Source organism: Ovis aries, chromosome 21, assembly GCF_016772045.2.
Source record: "Ovis aries strain OAR_USU_Benz2616 breed Rambouillet chromosome 21, ARS-UI_Ramb_v3.0, whole genome shotgun sequence".
In the NCBI taxonomy this organism is placed as follows: Eukaryota; Metazoa; Chordata; class Mammalia; order Artiodactyla; family Bovidae; genus Ovis; species Ovis aries.
The window spans coordinates 24,733,991-24,759,848 of NC_056074.1; the positions used below are offsets into that span (position 1 = coordinate 24,733,991).

General features: G+C 38.3%; 2 protein-coding genes across 2 annotated transcripts; both read right to left on the bottom strand.

The window, feature by feature from the left end:
• Positions 1-1,274: 1,274 nt before the first annotated feature.
• On the bottom strand, positions 1,275-3,818 carry LOC101102682 (transmembrane protein 225). Its single transcript, XM_004019488.4, has 4 exons — positions 3,641-3,818; positions 2,906-3,052; positions 2,476-2,610; positions 1,275-1,510 (listed from the first exon to the last, which is right to left on the bottom strand). Exons 1-4 carry the CDS (start codon positions 3,816-3,818, stop codon positions 1,275-1,277), a joined length of 696 nt encoding a protein of 231 aa, XP_004019537.1.
• Positions 3,819-19,071: 15,253 nt separating this feature from the next.
• Positions 19,072-19,911, bottom strand: LOC101109750 (olfactory receptor 143-like). The gene has a single exon (XM_042237861.1). It carries the CDS (start codon positions 19,909-19,911, stop codon positions 19,072-19,074), a length of 840 nt encoding a protein of 279 aa, XP_042093795.1.
• Positions 19,912-25,858: the final 5,947 nt, after the last annotated feature.

The following is a 25,858-nucleotide window of genomic DNA, read 5'->3' on the forward strand; positions in this document are numbered from 1 at the left end:
TGCTGGGAAAGATTTATGGCAAAAAGATAAGGGGGTGGCAGAGGATGAGATAGTTAGACAGCATCACTGACTCAATGGACATGAGTTCAAGCAAACTCTGGGAGATAGTGAAGTACAGGGATCCTGGTGTGCTGCAGTCTATGGGGTCGCAAAGAGTCGGACACAACTTAGCAACTGAACAAGCAGTAACACAGGCAGTTATCATATTGAAAACACTGTCTGGTACAGCTGGTCTAGTCCTAAACACCCAAGAGAAGCTCTAGCTCATGGGCAGAGGGTACTGTGTATAAGAATATTCATAGCAGCACTATTTGTAACAGCAGAAAGAAAACAGGGCTGCCCTGGTGGCTCAGTGGTAAAGAATCTGCCTGCCAATGCAAGAAACATGGGCTCAATCGCTGGGTCAGGAAGATCCCCTAGAAAAGGGAATGGCAACCTGGGAAATCGCATGGCCAGAGAAGACTGGGGGGCTACAGCCCATGGGGTCACAAAAGAGCCACATACAGCTTCGTGACAAAACAACAACAAAAGAAAACTGCTAGCTTCTCATCGACTGGAGAATGCATATTTCACATTGTACCCCTAAAGGGGAAAACTTAACAGTAGTTTGAATGAACGAAGTAGGTCAAAACTTATCAATAAATCACAAAACCATAGAGTTGAGTGAAAAAAGTGAGTTGTTAAAAATAATCTGTAAAGGATGACATTTAATGATATTTGGACACTGGGATAGATACTGTCTACAGATTTACAGATGCATAAAGTTGTAAGAAGAATGACATGAATGTACAATTATCAACAATGCATCATTAAAGGTGTTTTGCAGTGAAACAAATGAGGGAATTGAGATTAGAAAAAGAACTAGGGGAATATCAGTTATACCTATAATGTGAAAGTTGGGTGATGTATATCAGGTGTTTATTATGTTGCTTTGTATTTTTTCTGAAGGACTGAAATATTGCACAATAAAACCAATGAGACTAAAGGTAGTACACATTATTCTAAATCATTGTGATAGAGTTAATAATACAGTAAGTATCAGTTATGCGATGATATTTATTATATCAATAACGTTATTAAATAGTGAGAACAAATAAAAGCTGGTCAGGGTAAAAAAAAAGAAATTAAGGCTTCTGGATCTTCTTATAGACCCCAACCCAGTTTTAGTCATTTATATAATGCCAAACCAGACCATACAGCTGGACCTACACACACCACATATGCACAAGCTTTTGCCATCAAGATGAACACATACAGGAAGATAAATTGTCAAATCATAGAGCCCAGGTTACACGACGTGCTTGGATGTTCAGTTTTTCTGGAGTATCTTCTTTCATGTGGGTAGACTGTACCCGGACAATACTACGAGGCATTGTAGTATCTGCTCGTAATGAGACGACTTTGATAGAAACCCCATGTTGCTCCATAACTTGACTTTTTCTGGCAGACTTGTGGATCAGGCTGCCAGAACCATCGATGGACTGCTTGTACTGTAAGAGAGAGAGGAATCCTGGGAAAAAGAGAAGCCAAGGGAGGGTGATGAAGGAATAACAGAGAAGTCACAGAAACACTTCCCTCCCTATGGGCCACAAGGCCCAGCTCTAAAGCCTAAAGGTTCCCTTTCAACTGCCCCAAGCCATTCGGGAGGGGGATGCTTTAGTAGGAGAGTTTAGAAGTGTGTGCAGAGTAGCTTAAGTAGAGCCCAACTACAGTTCCTGGGGTCACAAAGAATCAGACTCGCCTGAGCACACATGCACAAGGGCTCAGCATGTGGTAAAGAATCTATCTGCAATGCAGGAGACGTGGGAGACTTGGGTTCAGTCCCTAGGTTGGGAAGATCCCCTGGAGGAGGAAATGGCAACCTACTCCAGTATTCTTGCCTGAAAATCTCATGGCCAGAGGAACCTGGCAGTCCATGGAGTCGTGGAAGGGTCGGACACGACTGAGTGACGGAGCACACACACAGGCAGTGCTCAACACAATTGAGCATTCTTTCTGACAGAGGACATGCTTCTGAGTTAGGAAGTTTAGTTCCAAGGGAAATTTTAAAGGCTTCTTAGAAGAGTCTCTGGTGTTTGTAAGTGGTCACTGTGCATCAGACAGTGATTCTCTCTGACCCCAGGCTGTCCTGGCAGGACACTATGCCCCCAGGGTCACCACCTCCTCATAAGTAAACATTCCCTACCAGCCATTCTCCTTAGTCTTGAAGTTAGCGGTTATCTCCACTCTGAATGGGGCAGGTATGAAAGAAAAGGTGGAAAAGAAGTTTTCCTTTGGGGGCAAGCATATTGAACATCTCACTCAGCCCACGTCCTTGCAGGAACCATCTTCAGAGTGAGTCTAACTCCCCCACTAACCCTTTAAAATGCAAAGGTTGGTAACTTTCCCTCTATCTTCTTTCCCATCCTCTCACTCTCCTGCCTATCAGAGATGGATTGGTTCTTAGCTCCCATCAAGGGCCCTGAAGACACTCACCAGAGGCGAATAACAATAAAACGTTTAAGTACGCAGTGAAAATGATCCAGCTGATCTTATAACTCGAGTAGTACACGGATTCACCCTTATTTAGCATGTGGTGATACAGTAGGAGTGCACCGAGCAGAAGGATGCCTGATGTCCAGACAAAAGGAGAAAGAAAAGTCTCTTCTGAGGGACCCTGTCTCTCGTACTTAAGTTAACCTGAGATATGCTTGACTTCCAAACCCCTACCACGCACAACTGCGCCTTGTCCAAAGGTCAATGCCACTTGAGTGGTGGCTCCAATTTGGCAGCTGTGTATCTAAGCCAAAGAACTGGGAGGGCTGAGTTAGTCAGAGACCACAGCCTGGACCTACAAACCAAGTATGCCTCCGATCCTATGTCAGGGAACACAAGAAGTTACTGGTGATTGAAGACAGGAAGTTACCTGTGAGGAAAGCGAGGCAGGCAGTCATAATGAGAGTATATTTGGTTTGAGGAATCATATAGGTGAATTCAAAACCCAGGAGCAAGTTATGCATGAAGGAAAAGCTAAGCACCACAATCAGAATGTTCCTGACCACTTCCAGGCCATCTGTTGAAAAGAAGAAGCTGTATTGAGAGGAGGACAGATATTTCTTCTGGCTCATTTCTACCTGGGGCACACAAATCTCTAGGTAAACAAGAATGAGGTGAAACATTTGATTAAATAATAAAGAGCAAAGATGGGGCAAGAAAGAGATAGGGGTCTTAAGCTAAATGGGAGACGGAACCAAAAGAAACTGTTCTCTATCTTTGTATCTCTGTAAACTTCTTTCTCTTCTATTTTTTCAAAATGTATTTCTTGCTAAACACTCTTGGCTTCCTCTAGTGGCAATGTAACGTGATTTCTTTGGTACCAGTCACCTTTCTTTTATATCCTCACATTCTAGATGTGCTAGATTCCCTGTTGCTACTGTCAGGGCTTCTCAGAGATCCATCAGGTAAGCCTGTGAGCTTCTAAGCCTTTCTCCAAAACATGCTAATACTGAGCTTCTGGGGTAGCCTTGACTGTGTTGATTATGGAAGTGGGCACACTGCAACCACAGGTGGTTACACTAGAGGATAATGGTGAGATGAACAGAAGTCAAGGAAGGATGAACCCTCATTCTCTACCCATCTCTTTCCACATAATAGCTCTGACCTGATGGCCACAGGGAAGTACAACATATCCACGGACTGTGGCTTATTGTAGATTTTTGGGGCCCCAACTTCAGTTCAGCCCATTCTTCTATGATGATTCCTACTGCCAAGAAGACTAAGACCCAGGAGGAGAAGAACATGTTGGTGGCCTCGACCTTTCTGCCAAGTGTGTGCATCATTGAGATTGGAGATTTTAAGCAGAGATCATCACCGATATCTCATGTGCTTCTTCTCAGATATGATTAGTCACAAGAAAGAGGGCAAGATTCTAACTTTTAGTGATTGCTGACACGTTGGCAGTGGCAGAAGCTGAAGTAACTTATGAAACAAATGACAAATCCCACTGTTCCCCACTCCTCCACTTAGGCTAGTCTGTCGTGATGGCTGCCAACTGCCATGGAATCATCTTGGTCTGACCCTTGACCCTGAGAACTACTGCTGTGGAAGCACCTAGGGCCTAGAGGCCTTGAAAGAAGATCCAGATACAGGAGGTATGATACCACACACAGAGAACACTATCAGATATAGGAGCAACCAGCAGTCTTGAAAGAAGTTAGACATGTATGATGGGAGACATTAGGATTATATGTTCCAGGAGTTATGAACATTAGATAGGGATCAATGAAATGCACAAGGCATTTGGATCACTATGTGAGATGTCAGCTAGCTAGCATCACAAAAGAGAAAGCCCACTCATAATTTAGGGTATTTTGAAGATAGGTGAGGGATTAGTGAGATACAGGTCAGAGAAGAAATCATATATGTAGTTAGGGAAAACAGGAGTCAAGATACCATTAAATAAGATGTAAACCATAGGAGAAAGCACAAACCTGCTTATGAGAAAGAATTTAGTAAGTACTGTTTTTTGTTTTTTGTTTTTAAGTTTAAGGTGCCCCTTAAACTTATGGCGAGATGAACAGGGCATATGATAGAATTAGTCTTGAAACTTAATTGTAATTTAAGAGTTATCAACCTAGGAAAGGCAGTTGAAACATAGGTGTGCATATCACCATGAGACAATATTACACAGAAGGTGACCAGAGGCAGTGAAGGAAATTCTGGTTAACATCATCATTTATGAGAAAGAGCAAAGAAGGAGAGTTCAGAGCAAGGCTGTGTGTGTGTGCGTGCACGCTAAATTGCTTCAGTTGTGTTTGACTCCTTGCAACCTTATGAATTGTAGCCCTCCAGGCTATTCTGTCCATGGGATTCTCCAGGCAAGAATACTGGTGTAGGTTGCCATGCCCTCCTCAAGGGGATCGTCCCCACCTTGGGTCGAACTCCTGTCTCTTATGTCTCCTACATTGGCAGGCAGGTTCTTTACCACTAGTGCCAGCAACAAGAATACAAATGTTGCTGAATAATTAAAGAAGCTTGAGTTTTGAGGAGACATGAGATTCCTAAAGCAGAGAAATCTAATTAGGTGGAAGCTGAACATATGCCACTTGATTTGATGATTAGAATGTCACTGGTGGTTTTGGGCATGGCATTTTCCGCAGAACAATGGGAGATGTGAAAGTAGAGGGAGATTGTTAGGCTTTATGTTGTTTTTTTCTTAATAGGCAACTAGATTAAAGAAATAATAAATGGAAAAAGAAAATCAGAATTTTAGTTTCAAAAGGGAAGTATGCAATTTTGAAAAAATAGAGACTGATGGGATAGTTCCCATGTACCCTTTACCCTGCTTCAGTGCTCATCCCCGAGTTATTCTAAAACAAACCCAGAGAATTTCGTCCTTAAATATTTGTTGGTGTCACTTAAAGATGAGGACTAATTTTTCCTCCTGGATTTACTTTTCTCCCTCTTTGTTTTCTTAATCTGATTTATAGATGTTATCAATTTGTTGATATTTTCAAGATCCCTTTACATATTTATCCACATGAAAATATTATTTTAAATAGATTTTACTACTTTAAGTTTTTACCTCATTATTTCTCTTTCCAATTAATTTTTTATCTCTCAAATTTCTAAAAACAGTTAAAACTTCTTTAATATGCCAGGATTTAAGGTGACCCATGTTTATCTGTGCACAGAGTTTGCTATATCTCACATACTTTTTTCTACTAAACAAGTTTTAAAAAAAATATTTTAAAGAGCAGTTATGTTTTTCCAGAAAAATTGAGCAGAAGAAAAAAACTGAGCAGAAGATGCAAAGATGTTTTCATATACTCCCTGTATATCCCACACAGGGACAGCCTTCCCTGTTCTCAACATTCCCACCAAAGTGGCACATTTGTTGCATTTATAAACCTACAATTACATATTATTATTGTCCATAGTCCATGGTTTATGTTAGGGATCACTCTTGCCTTATGTCTCATATATTTTCACATTAGACAGATCTAAATGTCAATTTTGACTTCACCATTGAAATCTATTTGGGACTGTGTTCATGCATACAAATGTTTCCCACTGGAATGTAAAGAGTATCTTTCATTCCAGTGAAACTATAATACTGTAGCATTCATTATTGCAAGATTCACTAGTAAATAATTGAACATAGTCCCATCTGGGACAATTAAAGCTGTTCCTGGGACTTACCTGGTGGTACAGTGATTAAGAATCCTCCTACTGATGCAGGGGACATGGGTTTGATCCCTGATATGGGAAGATCCCACATGCTGAGGAGCAACTAAGCCTGTGAGCCACAGCTACTGAGGCTGCCCTCGAGAGCCTATGAGCTGCAACTACTGAGCCAGTGCAGCGCAACCACTGAAGCCCCTGCACCTGGAGCCCTTGCTCTGAAACAAAAGCCGTTTCAATGAGAAGCTTGTCCTCTGCAATGAAGAGCAGCACCCACTCGCCGCAACTAGAGGAAGCCCGCATGCAGCAAGGAAGACCCATCACAGCCATAAATAAAGTAAATGAATTATTTTTAAAAAAGAAAGAAAGGAACCAGCTCCTCTCACACACCTGAGGGCAGGAATGAATGCAGGTTCTCAGCGAGGCAGGAAGATCAGTGCCCAGACCACCTGGGCCTCCCTTCTCTGCCCTTCTCTGCCCTTCTCTGCATCCCTCACCTCCACCTCCCTGGAGCCCAACTCCTCTCCCACTTCTCCTCAAAAAGCAGAATCTTTTACTAAACACCAATGGCACCCCACTCCAGTACTCTTACCTGGAAAACCCCATGGATGGAGGAGTCTGGTAGGCTGCAATTCATGGGGTCGCTAAGAGTCAGATAGGACTAAGCGACTTTGCTTTCACTTTTCACTTTCATGCATTGGAGAAGGAAATGGCAACCCACTCCAGTGTTCTTGCCTGGAGAATCCCAAGGACAGGGGAGCCTAGTGGGCTGTCGTCTGTGGGATCGCACAGAGTTGGACACGACTGAAGCGACAGCAGCAGCAGCAGCAGCAGGAACTCTGGAGACCAAAAAGAAAAATGGAATAATTATTCATCGAAAGCAGTGTCTGTGTCACATATGTGCTTTTATTAGGTGCCTCTGTGATCCAGTTTCAAGACGAGAGTACACACTAAGACTCCGTCCCCTGGACTGGGGTATCATGGACAAGTCTGGGACTGTGCTGTTTCTGGGTCTCTCTCCTGGATATTTGCTATCCTTTATTTCTAAATGAAAGTATGATAGCTACCTTCCTCTACTCTACTTGGAATATCCTTCAGCTTGGGAGTGAGAGACCAGAGGCTAATACTCCTCACTATCTAAGACCTGGATGGTCTGATTCCTGCCTGTGGGATATGTATTCTAGGCAACACTTTGTCGTGATCCCTGGAGCTGAAACAGCTCTTCCTGACATCTTGAAGAGAAAGGCACAGAGGGCCAACCCGAACATTGGGGCACACATACATGGGCAGAAGATCCCCTTCTGCCTGTTGGAGGTTAGCGAAGGTGATGATTGAAGTGTTTATGGGTGGGGAGTCTCTATACAGCATGTCTATGGTCTATGTCTGTACTCCCACTCAGATATTTTTCAGGTTATTTGGCCTCCCCATCCCCTTCTTAATCAGATGTCTTTCTGAGGTGTGGGCTTTGACCTTCAGGATAGACTCATGCGCAGAACTGGGCAGTGGCATTTTGCTACATTCTAGTCCAGGATTTCTTGATTATGTACTTCTCTGGAATGCTACTGAAATAAAAAAAAGTTCATTTTCCAACCCCAGATTTGCATAATCAGACAACTGGAGTTAGAGGGAGCCACTGTAGCTCTATTTCCTTCTGACAGGTAGAAACCTGAGGACAGTGTGAAGCTCTCACTGAGAATGGACGCTGAACCATTTCTTTTTGCATTTTCACAGTATTTGAAGTACCTAAAAACCCATATTTGATTTTGGTAGAAGTCTCTACAAGATGTTGCCACACATTACCATTTGTTGGATAAACACCCAGCAAAGCACAACAGTCATGCAGATCATGTGTGAGAATGTGTCTTCACTCCACTGACCAAGGCTCCCTTCAGGCTAAAGCACCCATGTCTGGTGGAGCAGCAGCAAGCCCAGGGTGCCCATGGGGGCTTCCAGGCACTGTGTATGGTGATGGAGTGGACACTCTCCCTGGTGGCTTGTACTTAGGACAGTGAGAGCAGGGTTTGAAGGGAGCAGTGGTTCTTTCCAAACCTGAATGCCCTAACAGAAAGCTTCAGAAGGTCATAGCCTAAAAAGAGCTAAAAAAATTAAAAAGCAAGATGAAAAGACAAAACTACCTCTCTAGTGTCCAGTCTTTTCAGTACCTCACATGACTTTAAACATTCTCCTTTCCTCTACCTTGAGACAGCACCTAAATCATGGCTTTTGGATAAAGGAAAAGAGGAAGAAGAGAGACGGCATCCAAGTCATTCTCTGTGTTTACTCTTAATGCTTGTCTCTCTGTGTAACTTCTTGATCTCTAAGATTTATTCCATTCCAGAAGCTTTCCTCAAGGAAGCAAAGGAGAGTGACAGGTATAAAGTCAATAAAATCTTCTATATTGATATCCCCAAAGCAGCAGCCGAGTTAATTTTCACATGTTATTTCACATAATCCTAATAATTCAAATCCTATATTATTTTCTGTCTAAGGATTAAAGAAAAATATCTCCTAGAGGTACATGTACCCTTTAGTACTTTTTTTTTTTTTTGGATGACTACACCATGCCAGTGGTGGAAAATACATTACGTAATTATCTATATGAGAATAATATCAATGATTTGCTGTGCCCCACAGAGAAGGATTTGATACATTTGAAATAATTATTCTAAGTCAGAAAACATGTTAACAATTATGTATAGGGACTCAGCTCACTTTAATTCAACAAACAAGTTAGCACAAATAGTGAGTCACCTAGATTATCTCTTTCCACATTGGAAGGGATACCTGGCATAACTGTGAAGAAATTGCTTTAGCTCATTTAATTTTGACTTATCCTCATTACAAAATGCATATGAGATAGTTCAAATATTTGCCCTTACCTTTGAATTACATTTATTGTTTTTTGCAATCTGGTAGGTGATTTTGTAGCAAATTGCAAATAAATTTTAGCTCCAAACAAACTACTTGTGTGGTGAGACAGTCACACACACACATACACATACTCACACAGAATCATAATAGTCTGAAATGAGATTTATTTAACTAAACACTATTCACGATCTGTGTGATTCATGGACTTGTAGAGGGCTTGTATAGGTATTGGGTATACCTGAAGTTTTGTGTTTAAAATACTTAACTCCAATTTTTTTAAAAATAATTAAGATAAAAAGTAAAATATTGGCTCCAATAAACCTTATGCAATAATTTTTCTAGACCATATATAAGGAGAACAGATGCTTATCTGTAATACTGTAAGAATATGTGAGAATCCCGTGTCAAATATCTACTCTTCTAATACCATAAATCATATCTTTGAGGACTCATTTCCTTTCACTGAGAGATGATCTCTTAGCAAAATTCAAGTATACAAAATAGTATTATGAACTAGATTCACATGCTGTACATTAGATTCCAGGAATTTATCTTATAACTGAGTGCTTTAAAAAATAGTCACTATATAAGGTGGTGATGTGTTAGCTTGTTGTGATAATCATCTCACAGTATATCAAATCATCAGTTGTACACTTTAAGTGTGTGTGTGTGTGTGTGTGTGTGTGTGTGTGTGTACTCAATTGCCTAGTCATGTCCAACTCTCTGAGGTCCCATGGACCATAGCCCAGCAGGCTCCTCTGTCCATAGAATTCTCCAGGCAAGAATACTGAAGTGGGTGGCCATTTCCTTCTCAGGGTGATCTTCCTAACCTGTAGACTGAACTCTTGACTCTTGCATTTCCTGCATTGGCAAGTGGATACTTTCAAACTAGGGCCACCTGGGAAGCTTACACTTTAAGTATACACAATATCAATAACCTCAGATATGCAGATGACACCACCCTTATGGCAGAAAGTGAAGAGGAACTAAAAAGCCTCTTGATGAAAGTGAAAGAGGAGAGTGAAAACGTTGGCTTAAAGCTCAACATTCAGAAAATGAAGATCATGGCATCCGGTCCCATCACTTCATGGCAAATAGACTGGGAAACAGGGGAAACAGTATCAGACTTTATTTTTTGGGGCTCCAAAATCACTGCAGATTGTGACTGTAGCCATGAAATTAAAAGACGCTTACTCACTCCTTGGAAGAAAAGTTATGACCACCCTAGATAGTATATTCAAAAGCAGAGACATTACTTTGCCGACTAAGGTCTGTCTAGTCAAGGCTATGGTTTTTCCAGTGGTCATGTATGGATGTGAGAGTTGGACTGTGAAGAAGGCTGAGTGCCAAAGAATTGATGCTTTTGAGCTGTGGTGTTGGAGAAGACTCTTGAGAGTCCCTTGGACTGCAAGGACATCTAACCAATCCTTTCTGAAGGAGATCAGCTCTCGGATTATTTGGAAGGAATGATGCTAAAGCTGAAACACCAGTACTTTGGCCACCTCTTGTGAAGTGTTGACTTATTGGAAAAGACTCTGATGCTGGGAGGGATTGGGGGCAGGAGGAGAAGGGGACGACAGAGGATGAGATGGCTGGATGGCATCACTGACTCAATGGACGTGAGTCTGAGTGAACTCTGGGAGTTGGTGATGGACAGGGAGGCCTGGTGGGCTACAATTATTGGGGTTGGAAAGAGTTGGACACGACTGAGCGACTGAACTGAACTGAGGAACCAAACATAAGCCTGGAACACACTTTAGGGGACATAACAACATTATGCAAGAGTGGGTTACAGACAGCTACATAGCGATCAGAGGCCATTGATGTCAGCACATAGATTTCAGAAATTACAAAACAAACAAAAAACAAAAAACAAAAAAGAACAGCTGAGTCATGCACCCCATGTAAGAAATAAATATTCTTCTTTGATAAGTTAATCAGCATTTTGGGTGTAAACACAGAAGAAAAACAGAGTTCTATGAAGGACAAGTTAAAGAGGAAAAAGTACATGGGGGTGTATAGATGTGAATTTAGCAAAATTAAGATTATCAAATCCAAATTCCCCATCACAGTGACTGTATACATTCCTAGGAACAGGAAGAACAAGGGGAGATGGAGATCCGGTTTGTCTGTTAATCCCATCAAAATGAACTGAGTCACAAAAGACCCATTTCCAGGAGCCATTCTTCTCTAAAGGAATCTATGGATACAAGAAAGGGTTCCATTAGAAAACAACTCAGTTCATTCAGTTCCCATTCTACAAAACAGAATATACACTGTGAATGCCTGACACTATCCTGACCTGGTCTCATACAGTCTGCCTTGTCCACTATCAGGATATGGAGTGATGTGGACTCACCTAATTAGAGTTTTTATAAGCTAAATATAACAAAGGATATCACAATCATACTAGAGAGGGAAAGCAAGAGCTGCCATATGCAAATATACCTTCTGGAAAAACCCAAGGAAAAGAAGAATGGAGAAGAATGCAACTCTTCTACTCTCTTTTCAACATTCCCTCATTCCTGTTAACTCTTCCCTCACCAGTACAACTGGAGGCAGTGACCCTAGCAACTGGGCACTGGCTTCTCAAGCAGATAGACCAGGAACCAAGAACACTGTTTCTAAACCAAGATGAGGGGACCCGAGTCTAGGAGAATTGTTATCAACCTTGTCACAGAGTAAAAATCATAAAGGAAGAAGAGTGAGAGACCTACCTATTTAGAAGAAACTTCCTGACTGACGTGTCTTTGAGCCCCTCTAATATTCGCTGATTCCTCTCCAATAGATGCTTCCAGTAGTTTTACTTGAGTCTCAGCTGCACAAAATGAGAAAGAATGGACATATAATAGGTCCTTGGACTTTGATCACAAAACAAGGAATAAGTATTGTAAATTAAATTCAGAAACTCACCCAACTTTGATCTTAAAACTGTAGGACTGTCTCCCTTACCCTACATCTTTACCCTGTTTGTTCTGGAAATGTTATTTCACATTCTACAGGCTTGATCCATTTGATTTTAGGGGAGAGGAGCTAAATATTAATTCACCTATGCCCTGGAAGCATTCTGAGCATCTATAATTTCTGGTATTTTCAGTGTTCTCACGTGACAGAAGAAAGATAATCCTTTTATTATCATCCCTGCTACTAGACACAGATTTAACCTGAGTGTAATTATGTAGCGCACTTGGTGAAAAGCAGGTTAGAAGCTTGCTTGGTCTCCTCCCCAGGATGTAGATTATATATACAATATGGAATAAGGAAATTATGGATCCTGGTTCTTGATCTGTCTTTAGTTCCTTAGGGACCCATTCTTAGTCATTTTTGCTTTACTCTGGGGACTGTACATCCCTCAAGTAGATCCAAAGTGAATTCTCATCTCCTTGTAATCTACAGCTCTGAGGGGAAAGCTACTACATTGTCTCATTCCCTTTTTATTCACATTTACTAAAATGGACATAGTTCCAGAAAAGACCTACTTTCAGGTTTCTTTATTTCTTTATCTGAACACATTAAATGTTGCAGCAACTCAATTCAGTTTTCTCTTTGTGAGATTCTCGGAAATAATTTACAATATAGTATATTCCTTCTATAGTTTATACGTTTAACATATTCCTGAAATTTCTGTCAGACTCTATTGCTGCCTAATTTTCTGTAACATTTCAGTAACTGAAGTTATCAATTCTTCTCATCATAGAAAAAGGTATGGGTTATAGAGTTAGAGAGAGTGCTGTGAATCTTACCTTCCTTCTTCCACTTTTACACACTATAACACTTTGAAAAAATTATTTAATCTCTTGGCTCTCCTAGGTAAAATAAGGAATGTAATAATAGTTTCTCTTTCACTGAGATGTTGTGTTAATTAAAAAAAAAAAAACCACTAAGTAAAATGATTGGGCCAGTATTGGCATATGAGTGTCAATAAACATCAGCTGTTATTACTAATGTTCTCATAAATTTCAGTAAATTCTCTTTCATAATACTCATTAGACTTTTCCCCTTTAATTTGTGATTTTCTATAAACTGTGTATTCTATAAGAATACACATTTATTCTATCTTGTTAACGATCTGGATCCTGAAACTAAGAACAATTTTGAGTACACAGAAATAATTCAATGAATACTTCTGAAACTCATCTTATTTTTTAATATAAATTTATTTTAATTGGAGGCTAATTACTTTACAATATTGTATTGGTTTTGCCATGCATCAACATGAATCCGTCAGGAGTGTGCACGTGTTCCCCATACTGAACCCCTCTCCCACCTTCCTCCCCATACCATCCCTCTGGGTCATCCCAGTGCACCAGCCCCAAGCATCCTGTATCATGCATCGAGCTTGCTCTGGTGATTCGTTTCATATATGATATTATACATCAAACATTTCAATGTTTCAATGCCATTCTCCCAAATCATCTCACCCTCGCCCTCTCCCACAGAGTCCAAAAGACTGTTTTATACATCTGTGTCTCTTCTGCTGTCTCACATACAGGGTTATCATTACCATCTTTCTAAATTCCATACATATGTGTTAGTGTACTGCATTGGTGTTTTTCTTTCTGGCTTACTTCACTCTGTATAATAGGCTCCAGTTTCATCCACCTCATTAGAACTGATTCAAATGTATTTTTTTTAATGGTTGAGTAATAATCTATTGTGTATATGTACCACTGCTTCCTTATCCATTTGTCTGCTGATGGACATCTAGGTTGTTTCCATGTCCTGGCTATTATAAACAGTGCCGTGATGAACATTGGGGTACATGTGTCTCTTTCAATTCTGGTTTCCTCGATGTATATGCCCAGCAGCGGAGTTTCTGGGTCATATGGAAGTTCTATCTCCAGTTTTTAAAAGAATCTCCACATTATTCTCCATAGTGGCTGTACTAGTTTGCATTCCCACCAACAATGTAAGAGGGTTCCCTTTTCTCCACACTCTCTCCAGCATTTATTGCTTGTAGACTTTTGGATCTCAGCCATTCTGACTGGCATGAAATGGTACCTCACTGTAGTTTTGACTTGCATTTCTCTGATAATGAGTGATGTTGAGCAACTTTTCATGTGTTTGCTAGCGATCTGTATGTCTTCTTTGGAGAAATGTCTATTTAGTTCTTTGGCCCATTTTTTGAATCGGTCATTTATTTTTCTGGAATTGAGCTGCAAGTGTTGCTTGTATATTTTTGAGATTAATTCTTTGTCAGTTGCTTCATTTGCTAGTATTTTCTCCCATTCTGAACACTGTCTTTCCACCTTGCTTGTAGTTTCCTTTGTTGTGCAGAAGCTTTTAATGTTAATTAGGTCCTATTTGTTTATTTTTGCTTTTACTTCCAATATTCTAGGAGGTAGGTCATCGGGGATCCTGCTGTGATTTATGTCGGAGAGTATTTTGCCTATGTTCTCCTCTAGGATTTTTGTAGTTTCTGGTCTTACGTTTAGATCTTTAATCCATTTTGAGTTTATTTTTGTGTATGGTGTTAGAAAGAGTTCTAGTTTCATTCTTTTACAAGTGGTTGACCAGTTTTCCCAGCACCACTTGTTAAAGAGATTGTCTTTTCTCTATTCTATATTCTTCCCTCCTTTGTCAAAGATAAGGTGTCCATAGGTGTGTGCGTTTATCTCTGGGCTTTCTATTTTGTTCCATTGATCTATATTTCTGTCTCTGTGCCAGTACCACACTGTCTTGATGACTGTGGCTTTCTAGTAGAGCCTGAAGTCAGGCAGGTTGATTCCTCCAGTTCCGTTCTCCTTTCTCAAGATTGCTTTGGCTATTCGAGGTTTTTTTGTATTTCCATACAAATTGTGAAAGTATTTGTTCTAACTCTGTGAAAAATACCGTCGGTAGCTTGATAGGGATTGCATTGAATCTATAGATTGCTTTGGGTAGTATACTCATTTTCAGTACTTTGATTCTTCTGGTCCATGAACACGGTATATTTCTCCATCTATTGGTGTTCTGTTTGATTTCTTTCACCAGTGTTTTATAGTTTTCTAAGTATAGGTCTTTAGTTTCTTTAGGTAGATATATTCCTAAGTATTTTATTCTTTTCATTGCAATAGTGAATGGAATTGTTTCCTTAATTTCTCTATTTTCTCATTATTAGTGTATAGGAATGCAAGGGATTTCTGTGTGTTGATTTTATATCCTGAAACTTCACTATATTAATTAGTAGAAAGAAAGAAATCTTTAAAATTAGAGCAGAAATAAATCCAAAAGTAACAAAAGAGACCATAGCAAAAATCAACAAAGCCAAAAGCTGGTTCTTTGAGAGGATAAATAAAATTGACACACCATTAGCCAGATTCATCAAGAAACAAAGGGAGAAAAATCAGATCAATAAAATTGGAAATGAAAATGGAGAGACCACAACAGACAACACAGAAATACAAAGGACCATAAGAGACTACTGTCAGCAATTATGTGCCAATAATATGGACAACTTGAAGAAATGGACAAATTCTTAGAAAAGTACAACTTTCCAAAACTGAACCAGGAAGAAATAGAAAATCTAAAAGACCCATCACAAGCACGGAAATTGAAAGTGTAATCAGAAATCTTCCAGCAAACAAAAGCCCAGGTCCAGACAGCTTCACAGCTGAATTCTATCAAAAATTTAGAGAAGAGCTAACACCCATCTTACTCAAACTCTTCCAGAAAATTGCAGAGGAAGGTAAACTTCCAAAATCATTCTATGAGGCCACCATCACCCTAATACAAATACCTGACAAAGATGCCACAAAAAAAGAAAACTACAGGCCAATATCACTGATGAACATAGATACAAAAATCTTTAGCAAAATTCTAGCAATCAGAATCCAATAACACATTTAAAAGATTATACATAATGACCAAATGAGCTTTATCCCAGGGATAGAAGGATTCTTCAATATCCACAAATCAATCAATGTGATTCACCACATTAACAAATTGAAAAATAAAAGCCATATGATTATCTCAATAGATGCAGAGAAAGTCTTTGACAAAATTCAGTATCCATTTATGATAAAAGCACTCCAGAAAGCAGGAAGAGAAGGAACATACCTCAACATAATAAAAGCTATATATGACAAACCCACAGCAAACATTATCCTCAATGGTGAGAAAATGAAAGCATTTCCCCTAAAGTCAGGAACAAGACAAGGGTGCCCACTTTCACCACTACTATTCAACATAGGTCTGGAAGTTTTGGCCGCAGCAATCAGAGCAGAAAAAGAAATAAAAGGAATCCAAATTGGAAAAGAAGAAGTAAAACTCTCACTGTTTGCAGATGACATGATCCTCTACATAGAAAACCCTAAAGACTCCACCAGAAAATTACTAAATAAGCTCTTAAAACTTATCTATCTCATATCATTTAGCTAGATTTTCGAGGACAAATGCACATGGGGAAAAATATAGCTATAAGTACTGAATAAACTATGTTGGAAATATTTTGTGACCTTTGTAGATATTAAATTCAATTTTAAATTATTTATTAAACCATAAATGAATGTTCAGTGAACATTCTAGCATGCCTGTTATGTTTGATGATATAGTAAGAAAAATAGGTATTTTCAACCTTTATAATATTAACATAAATTATGTAAAAACTGAAAATATTCTTATATTTAAAGCTGTATTGTGATGATTTTATCTACTAGATAACATAACATTTCCAAATAAAGTCTTCAAAATCCTAATGTAAATGTGTACTTGTTTTTGGAATGTAATTTTTCCATTGGTTGTATGAATGAAATATCAATTACCTATCAAAACCTCTCTTTTTATTTTATTGTAGTTGATGTACAATATTACATGAGTTACAAGTGTACAATATAGTGATTCCCAATTCTTAGAGGTTATTTTCCATTTATAGTTACTATAAAAATCCTGGCTATATCTCCTGTGTTGTACAATATATCCTTATAGCTTATTTTATACATAATAGTTTATACCTCTTAATCACCTGTCCGTTTATCCTATTCCCACTTCCTTTTCCCCACAGGTAAACATAAATTTGTTCTCTACATCATTGAATCTGTATCTCTTTTGCTATATTCACTAATTTTTTATAGTTTTCTGATTTCACATATAAGTGATATCATCTTTGTCCTTTTTTTTTCCTGACTTACTCCACTTAGCATAATACTCTCCAAGTCCATCCACATTGCTGTAAATGGGAAATTTTTATACTTTTGATGGATGAGTAATACTCCATTGTATATATTTACCACATTGTATCTATACATCTGTTGATGAACATTTATCAGTTGCTCCCATATCTTGGCAATGATAGGTAATGCTGCTATGAACATTGAAGTATGGAGATCTTTTTGAGATAGCATATACATATTTTCAGATATATGCCCAGGAGTGGAACTGCTGGGATATATTGTATTTCTATTTTTAGTTTTTTGAGATGCATTCATATTGGAAAATTCCCATTTTTTAAAGTTTTTTTAAAATATAAATTTATTTATTTTAATTGGAGTCTAATTACTTTACAAGAAAATTCCCATTTTGAAGCTCTTTCAGAAACAACTCTCCAGATGTTCTCTCTGTCCCTTCACAGATTTTCTTTCCTTCCATGTTTCCATGAGGTGAACAGTGGGTTAAAAACTGGTCTCTGGACTTTTAGCTGTGTGATTCTGAGCAAGTAAGATGACTATTTACTCAGCCTCCCCCCCCCACGAAAAAAAAAAAAGAAAAAGGAAAAAATGAGACTTGTATTTTAAGACCATTTGTAAAATTCTAACACACATTAACTACGGATTTAATTTTTCATCTAACAGACAAAAGGAGTGAGTGAAATTTACAAATTAATAGAATACATCACAATAGGACAAGGTTTCTGCCAGATATTTTTGCTTTGCTTTGCAAAGCGGGAAATACATCTTCCTTTGCAAAGGAGAGGCCCCCTTGAACAGTGAGACAGCAAATTCTGACCAAACACATGATAACATATTCTGTAGCCAAAAATATCACTGGGTAAGTTTAATCACAATTGCCATCCACAGATAAATGGACTCAGTTCAGTTCAGTTCAGTCGCTCAGTCGTGTCTGACTCTTTGTGACCCCATGAATTGCAGCACACCAGGCCTCCCTGTCCATCACCAACTCCCAGAGTTCACTCAGATTCACATCCATCGAGTCAGTGATGCCATCCAGCCATCTCATCCTCTGTCGTCCCCTTCTCTTCCTGCCCCCAATCCCTCCCAGCATAATAGTCTTTTCCAATGAGTCAACTCTTCGCAGGAGGTGGATAGATGGACTAGTTGATGACAATGTCAATTATATTTATGACAACATATCAATTGACCAATACAATAAAAAGAGGCCTATGTTATTGGATTGAGAGAGGTGAGTAGAATACAGTAGCTTATTCATTTTCAAGTATCTTCAAGAATAAAAGAAAGAACTATGGATGGTTCAACAAACTATTCAATTTCTTTACCTATGTTGCACATAAAATATAGAACAGGAGATATTACTAAAAGAATCCTGAAATTTGGGGGAAATTTTTACAACTTTACCATGTCCACATTTTTGTCATTACATTTCTGTTAGAATGCAATGGTAAGTGAAGATACTATTGAAATAGCAAAGGTCTCAGTGTAATGAGGGCAAGAAAGAAAAGAATTGGTTAGACTAAACAGACACCCATAGCTTACCTTGGATGAGAATGATGCATAAGGAAAATAAGAGTGTTATCATTAGATGGGAAAGGTTATTGGTCCCTTGTCTGCAAGTGGTATTGGATCACTTAGGGCTGAGGATGATTCTTCTGGCAAAGAATAGGTATATAGAGTTACATTATGTGGCAAGAGAAGAAAATACATCAGACATTAGAGATGAAGTCCTGTCAAGAAGACTTTAGAAAGATAAATGATATGAAAAAAGAATGGGAGAAACAGGATAAAGTGGAGCAGAGAAAAGAAAAAAGGCAAAGAAAAGGAGGTATAAATGATTTGGTTCAGTTTGTAATTCTCTTCAGGACTGTCTTCACAGCAATTTTGACATCCTTGTTCCTGAGGCTATAAATGAGAGGATTCAGCATGGGTATCACATTGGTGGAAAACACTGCGAAAAACTTTGGTCCACAAACCTAGAAGATTGTAGCTTGACATGAGTGAGCAGCCCAAATCCGTAGAATAGACTAACTGTTGTAATGTGGGAACCACAGGTGCTCAAGGCTTTGGACCAACCTTTAGATGATGATATATGAAGGATATTGAAAAGAATCAAAGCATAAGAAATAAAGATAATGAGGCTAGATAATATGATAACTGTTCCCACAACAGCAGAAACCACAATCTCATTGGCATAAGTGCTGCTGCAGGAGAGCTGGAGGAGTGGGAAGATGTCACACAGGTAATGGTTAACGATATTGGAATCACAAAATGTCAGCGTCATCATAGATCCTGTGTGGACTATGGCTCCAGCAAACCCCATCACATATGAACCAGACATCAGCAGAGAACACACCTGAGGGGACATGGCCATTGTGTACAGCAAGGGCTTACAGATGGCCACATAACGATCATAGGCCATGGCTGTCAACACATAGCATTCAGAGTTGACAAAAAAGCAGAAGAAAAATAGCTGAGACATACATCCTGTAAAGGAGATGACATTCCTGTTGGAAATAAAGTTCATTAGCATTTTGGGGGTAAAGACAGATGAGTAACAGAGATCAATGAAGGACAGATTGAAGAGATAAAAGTACATGGGTGTGTGCAGGTGTGAATTTAACCAAATTAGAATCATCAAGCATAAATTGCCCACCACAGTGACCACATAGTTCAGCAGAAACAGAGAAAACAGGGGTAGCTGGAGTTTAGGTTGGTCTGTCAATCCCATAAGGATAAACTCACTCACAGAGGAGGCATTTTCCATAGTCATTTGCTCCACAGTCGTGGTCTATAGGAACAGGGGCAGAAAGTGAGATTAACAATGGAACTTAATGAACCTTCCCTCTTTGTCTCCAGAGTGAGAGCTGGATCTCTTGGTTTATAACCCCGGGGTTGTCTTAACACTCAGCAAAGCATTCAAAATACAAGACTTCTGATGATTATTACTGCAGATTTCTCATTTTCTTCTTTCTGCCCTTACTCCTTCTGTTTGTCTCTGTGCTAAACAAATGCAGATAGACTCTCAGTGTCTCTGCACAACATTCCTGCCTCTCTCCAGGCTCTGTTTAAGATAAGGGCTGAAAACAGCAATAAACAGGCAGTGTTCCTCAAAACCCTTCATTTATATAGTTTGAGGTTTGAGGGGAATTGAGATAAAGGCAATTCAACACTCACCTGCTTTTTCCTCGATGGCTCACTGCCACTGAACCTTAAGGCTACATCTGCCCTACAGTCCATGAGGTTCAAAGTTTCTGACAATAAATGAGGCAGTATCCATCACTGTGGTCCTCAGTCTTTGACATGTTACAAAACAGGTCATAAATCTGAGAATTTTCCCAGAAGGTCTTCTTCATTTGCAAAGAGGAAAGAAACCTTATAGGGTCTCCAAAACAATCAGATGACGCAACTAAGAATCTATCTCATTCCTTGCCATTCTGGGAAAGTTGAGTAGAAAAACAGAAAATTATTCTCTCCCTTGAGATTTCCTTTCGAGTTAAATGAGCCCACTGAGGGTGGAAATTAATGAGTCTGTATTTCCACCCTGTGTCATTGATCTTTTGGGGCACAATGTTCTACTCAATTGACAGTTTCACAAGAAGAATTCTTAGTCCCCAAAGAAGATGAGTGTGTGAGCTGATATTCACTTCTTCATCATCTCCTGGAACTTATGCCCAGTTCTCAAAAGGAACATCTGGGGCATGAATACTTGCCATGGTTAGCACTTTCCTAGCACCTCTGGGATTGCATTAGCATATCATAGCTTCAGCATTTTCTTGCTTATGGATTTCATCTCTGTAAAGAGGTGTGGCGAAATGGTTATGAGACTATTGGTGTGCCCCTAAAGTTTAACTCTTGAAGTTAAACTTCTTAATTGTGAGCCTATAGACAATGATATAAGCTGTCTGATCCTTGAATATATATAGGTAGACAGATATACGTGTATATATATATATATATATAAAATGAGACTTGCAAGTGAGCTATCTCATAGGACCATTTTGAGGGTTAAATGAGTTATGTCACACAATGTATTAGGAACATAGCTAACATGTAATAAGAGATTGAGAAATGTTGGTACTTCTCCCCAACTGCATTCATAATATCAGGATTTCTCAACTTGGCTCGAATGAAATCTGGCACTATTGACATTTTGGTCTAGATAATTTTGGTGGGATGATCCTGTGTATTACAGGATGCAAAGCATCCCTTTCTGCAACCCATTAGTGTCTCCCCATCACCAATTGTGAAAATGAAAATGTTCTCCAGACACCGTCAAATGTTCCCTCAGTAGCAAAAACCTGTGTTTAAGAATTGTTGACTGATGTATACTTATACCTGGTCTTCTAACATAATGGCGTTTGAGACAATTCTCTCTTGTTTCTACTTATGTCCGTCCAGCTCAATGTGCCCCAAATTGAATTAAGCATTTTCTTACAGTTTCCACTGCTGGTCTTCTGGGTTATACTTTTCAAAGCAATTTTCACCAATCTCCAAACAATGCATCCATGAATGAAGCATAAGCAGTTCTCACATCATTTTCATCTAGTCTTCAAGAACCCAGAGAATCCATCTCTTTGAAATTTTTGGCCTTTCTTCTCACTTACACAGCTTCTTCAGTGTCTCTTCATCTCAAATTTCAGTTACTCTAAGAGTTTTCTAATGTGGATCCCTATGAAATTTGACAATAGGTACCACTGTCACCTGCTCATCATCACTGTACAAATGCTCATTGAAACAAACACACACACACAAATACACACAAATATCCATCTTTCTCTTCCTGTTCTCCATCCCTAATTCATACCTATATAGTTTTCAACATAAATTAGGTGAGATCAATATTCTTGAGGCACGTTATTAATACCACTTAAACACTAATCATAGTGAATCCATCTTGCTAACGATTGCTTTTATTTCCATATTCTTTCTTGTTTTTCTTTTTATTCCAAAGACTTTCCTAGATTTTCCTCTGACTTCTTCTCCAGCTTTGGTAAATTCTTCTCTGTATGTTAATAGTCTCTAAGAGGAGGAAGAAGGTTAATGATGTTAACATTCCTTAAATTTCGACTTTCATGCCTATTTTTCAGTTTGGTAAAACTTCCCTCAATTGTGCAGGTAATTGCCTAATTTAGAGAATGTTTGAGCCTTTTTAAGGAATAAATCTCTAGATTTTTTGGGTGATAATGGCAGCAGTTAACTTACTACATGGAGAGGTAGGAATATCTGAATATCCAATTACTTCTTTTTTTCCTTTGTTTATTTTTAATTGAAAGATAACTGCTTTACAGAATTTTGTTGTTTCCTGTCAAACTCAACATGAATCAGCCAAAGGTATATATATATATATCCCCTCCCTTTGGAATCTCTCTCCCCATCCCAGCTTTCTAGATTGATACAGAGACCCTGTTTAAGTTTCCTGAGTCATTCATCAATCCCCGCTGGCTATCTATTTCACATATGGTAATGTAACTTTCCATGTTACTCTTTCCATACATCTCACCTTCTCCTCCCTTCTGCCCATGTCCATAAGTCTATTCTCTATGTCTGTTTCTCCATTGCTTTCGTGTAAATACATTCTTCTGTACTATTTTTCTAGATTCTGTATACATGTGTTAGAATATTACATTTATCTTTCTCTTTCTGACTTACTTCACTCTGTATAACAGGCTCTAAGTTCATTCAACTCATTAGAACTGACTCAAACGCATTCCATTTAATGGCTGAGTAATATTCCAATGTGTATACATACCACAACTTCTTTATCCATTCATCTGTCAATGGACATCTAGGTTGCTTCCATGTTCTAGCTATTGTAAATAGTGCTGCAATGAACAATGGGATACTTGTATCTTTTTCAATTTTAGTTTCCTCGGGGTATATGCCTAGGAGTGGGATTGCTGGGTCATATGGTGGTTTTATTCCTAGTTTTTAAAGGACTCTCCATACCATCTTCCATAGTGGCTATATCAAATTACATTCCCACCAACAGTGCAAGAGCACTCTCTTTTCTCCACACCCTATCCAGCATTTATTGTTTGTAGACTTTTTGATGATGGCCATTCTGACTGGTATGAGGTGATATCTCATTGTACTTTTGATTTGTATTTCACAAGTGATGAGCGATGTTGAGCATCTTTTCATGTGTTTGGTAGCCATCTGTATGTCTTCTTTGGAGAAATGTCTGTTTAGGTCTTTTCCCCACTTTATAATTATTATTTTCTATCTTGTTCCATTAGTCTATATTCTGTTTTTGTGCCAGTACCATACTGTCTTGATGACTGTAGCTTTTTAATATAATCTGAAGTCAGGAAGTTTGATTCCTCCAGCTTTGTTCTTCTTTCTCAAGACTGCTATCCAGGGTCTTTTGTGTTCCCATATGAATTGTGAAATTTCTTGTTCTAGTTCTGTGAAAAATAGCTTTGGTAATTTGATAGCTATCACATTGTATCTGTAGATTGCATTTGGTAGTAGTCATTTTCATAATATTGATTCTTCCTACTGAGGAATGTGGAATATCTCTTCTGTTTATGACGTCTTGGATTTCTTTCATCAGTATCTTATAATTTAGAATATACAGTTGTTTTATTACATTAAGCAAGTTTATTCCTAGATATTTCATTATTTTTGTTCCAATGGTGAATGGGATTGATTCCTTAATTTGTCTTTCCGATTTTTCATTATATATGTATATGTATATGTGTGTGTGTGTATATATATATATATATATATATATATATAAATTCAGGTGATTTCTGTGTATTGATTTTGTATCCTGCAACTTTGCTAAATTCACTGATTAGCTCTAGTAATTTCCTAATACTACCTTTAGGATTTACAATGCTCAGTAGCATGATATCTGCAAACAGTGAGAGCTTTACTTCTTTTCTGCTCTGGATTGCTTTTATTAATCTTTATTCTCTGATTGCTGCAGGTATGACTTCCAGAAGTATGATGAATAACAGTGGGAAACGTGGATACCCTTGTTTTGTTCCTGATCTTAGGTGCAATGCTTTCAGTTTTTCACCAGAGAATACTGTTTGCTGAAAGGCTTATTTCAGTAATTTCAGCTTATTTGCTCTTTTGAGATAGATTCCTTCTCTGACCATTTTGTGAAGAGTTTTTTTCTGCATCTATTGAGATTATCATATGGTTGTTATATTTCAATTTGTTAATATGGGGTATCAGATTGATGATTTGAGTATATTGAAGAATTCTTGCACCCCAACTTAATCATGGTGTATGAGCTTTCTGATGTGTTGCTGAGTTCTGTTTGTGAAAATTTTGTTGAGGATTTTGCATCTATGTTCGTCAGTGATATTGGCCTGTAGCTTTCTTTTTTTATTGGATGAGGGTTATCTGGTTTGGGTACCAGGGTGATGGTGACTTCGTAGAATGAGTTTGGAAGGGTTCCTTCCTCTGCAATTTTTTTAAAGAATTTTAGAAGGATAGGCAGTAGCTCTTCTCTAAATGTTTAGTAGAATCTGATCCTGGATGTTTATTCTTGGGGAGATTTTTGATCACAGCTTCAATTTCAGTGCTTGTAATTGGGTTGCTCATAATTTCTATTTATTCCTGGTTCAGTCTTGGAAGATTGAACTTTTCTAAGAATCTGTCTATTTCTTCCAGGTTGTCCATTTTATTGCCATATAGTTGTTCATAATAGTCTCTAATAATCACTTTTATTTCTACATTGTCTGTTGTAACCTCTCCTTTTTCATTTCCAATTTTCTTGAATTTATTGTTCTCTCCTTTTTTTCTTGATGAGTCTGGCTAAATATTTGTCAATTTATTTATTTTCTCAAAGAACCAAATTATAGTTTTATTAAGCTTTACTATTGTTTCTTTCATTTCTTTTTCATTTATTTCTGCTCTGATCTTTATGGTTACTCTCTTTCTACTAATTTTGGGGTTTTGTTGTCATTCTTTTTCCAGTTGTTTCAGCTGTAAAGTTAGATTGTCTATTCAATGTTTTTCTTGTTTCTTGAGGTAGGATTGCATTGCTATAAAGTCCCCTCTTAGAACTGTTTTACTGCATAGGTTTTGAGTTGTAGTGTTTTTATTGTCATTTGTTTCTAGAAATTTTTTGATTTCCCTTTTGATTACTTTAGTAACCTATTGGTTATTTAGAAACATATTGTTTAATCTCCATGTGTTTGTGTTTTTTACAGTTTTATTTTTCCCCTTGTTATTGATATCTAGTCTCATAGTGCTGTGGTTGTAGAAGATGCTTGATATGATCTCAATTTTCTTAAATTTACTGAGGATTGATTTGTCACTCAAGATGTGATCTATCCTGGAGAATATTGCATGTGCACTTGAGAAGGTGTATTCTTCAGCATTTGGATGGAATATCCTGAAGATATCAATGAGATCCATCTCATCTAATGCATCATTTAAGACGTGTTTCCTAATTAATTTTCTCTTTTGAAGATCTGTCCATTGATGTGAGTGAGCTGTTAAAGTCTCCTACCATTTTTGTGTTACTGTCAATTACTCTTTTTATCTCTGTTAGTGTATGTCTTATGTATCGAGGTGCTTCTATGTTGGGTGCATAGATATTTATAACTGTCATGTCTTTCTCTTGGGTTGGTCATTTTATCATTATGTAATGTCCTTTCTTATCTCTTGCAATATTTATTTTAAAGTCTATTTTGTCTGATATGAGGATTGCTACTCCAGCTTTCTTTTGCTTCCCATTTGCATGGAATATATTTTTC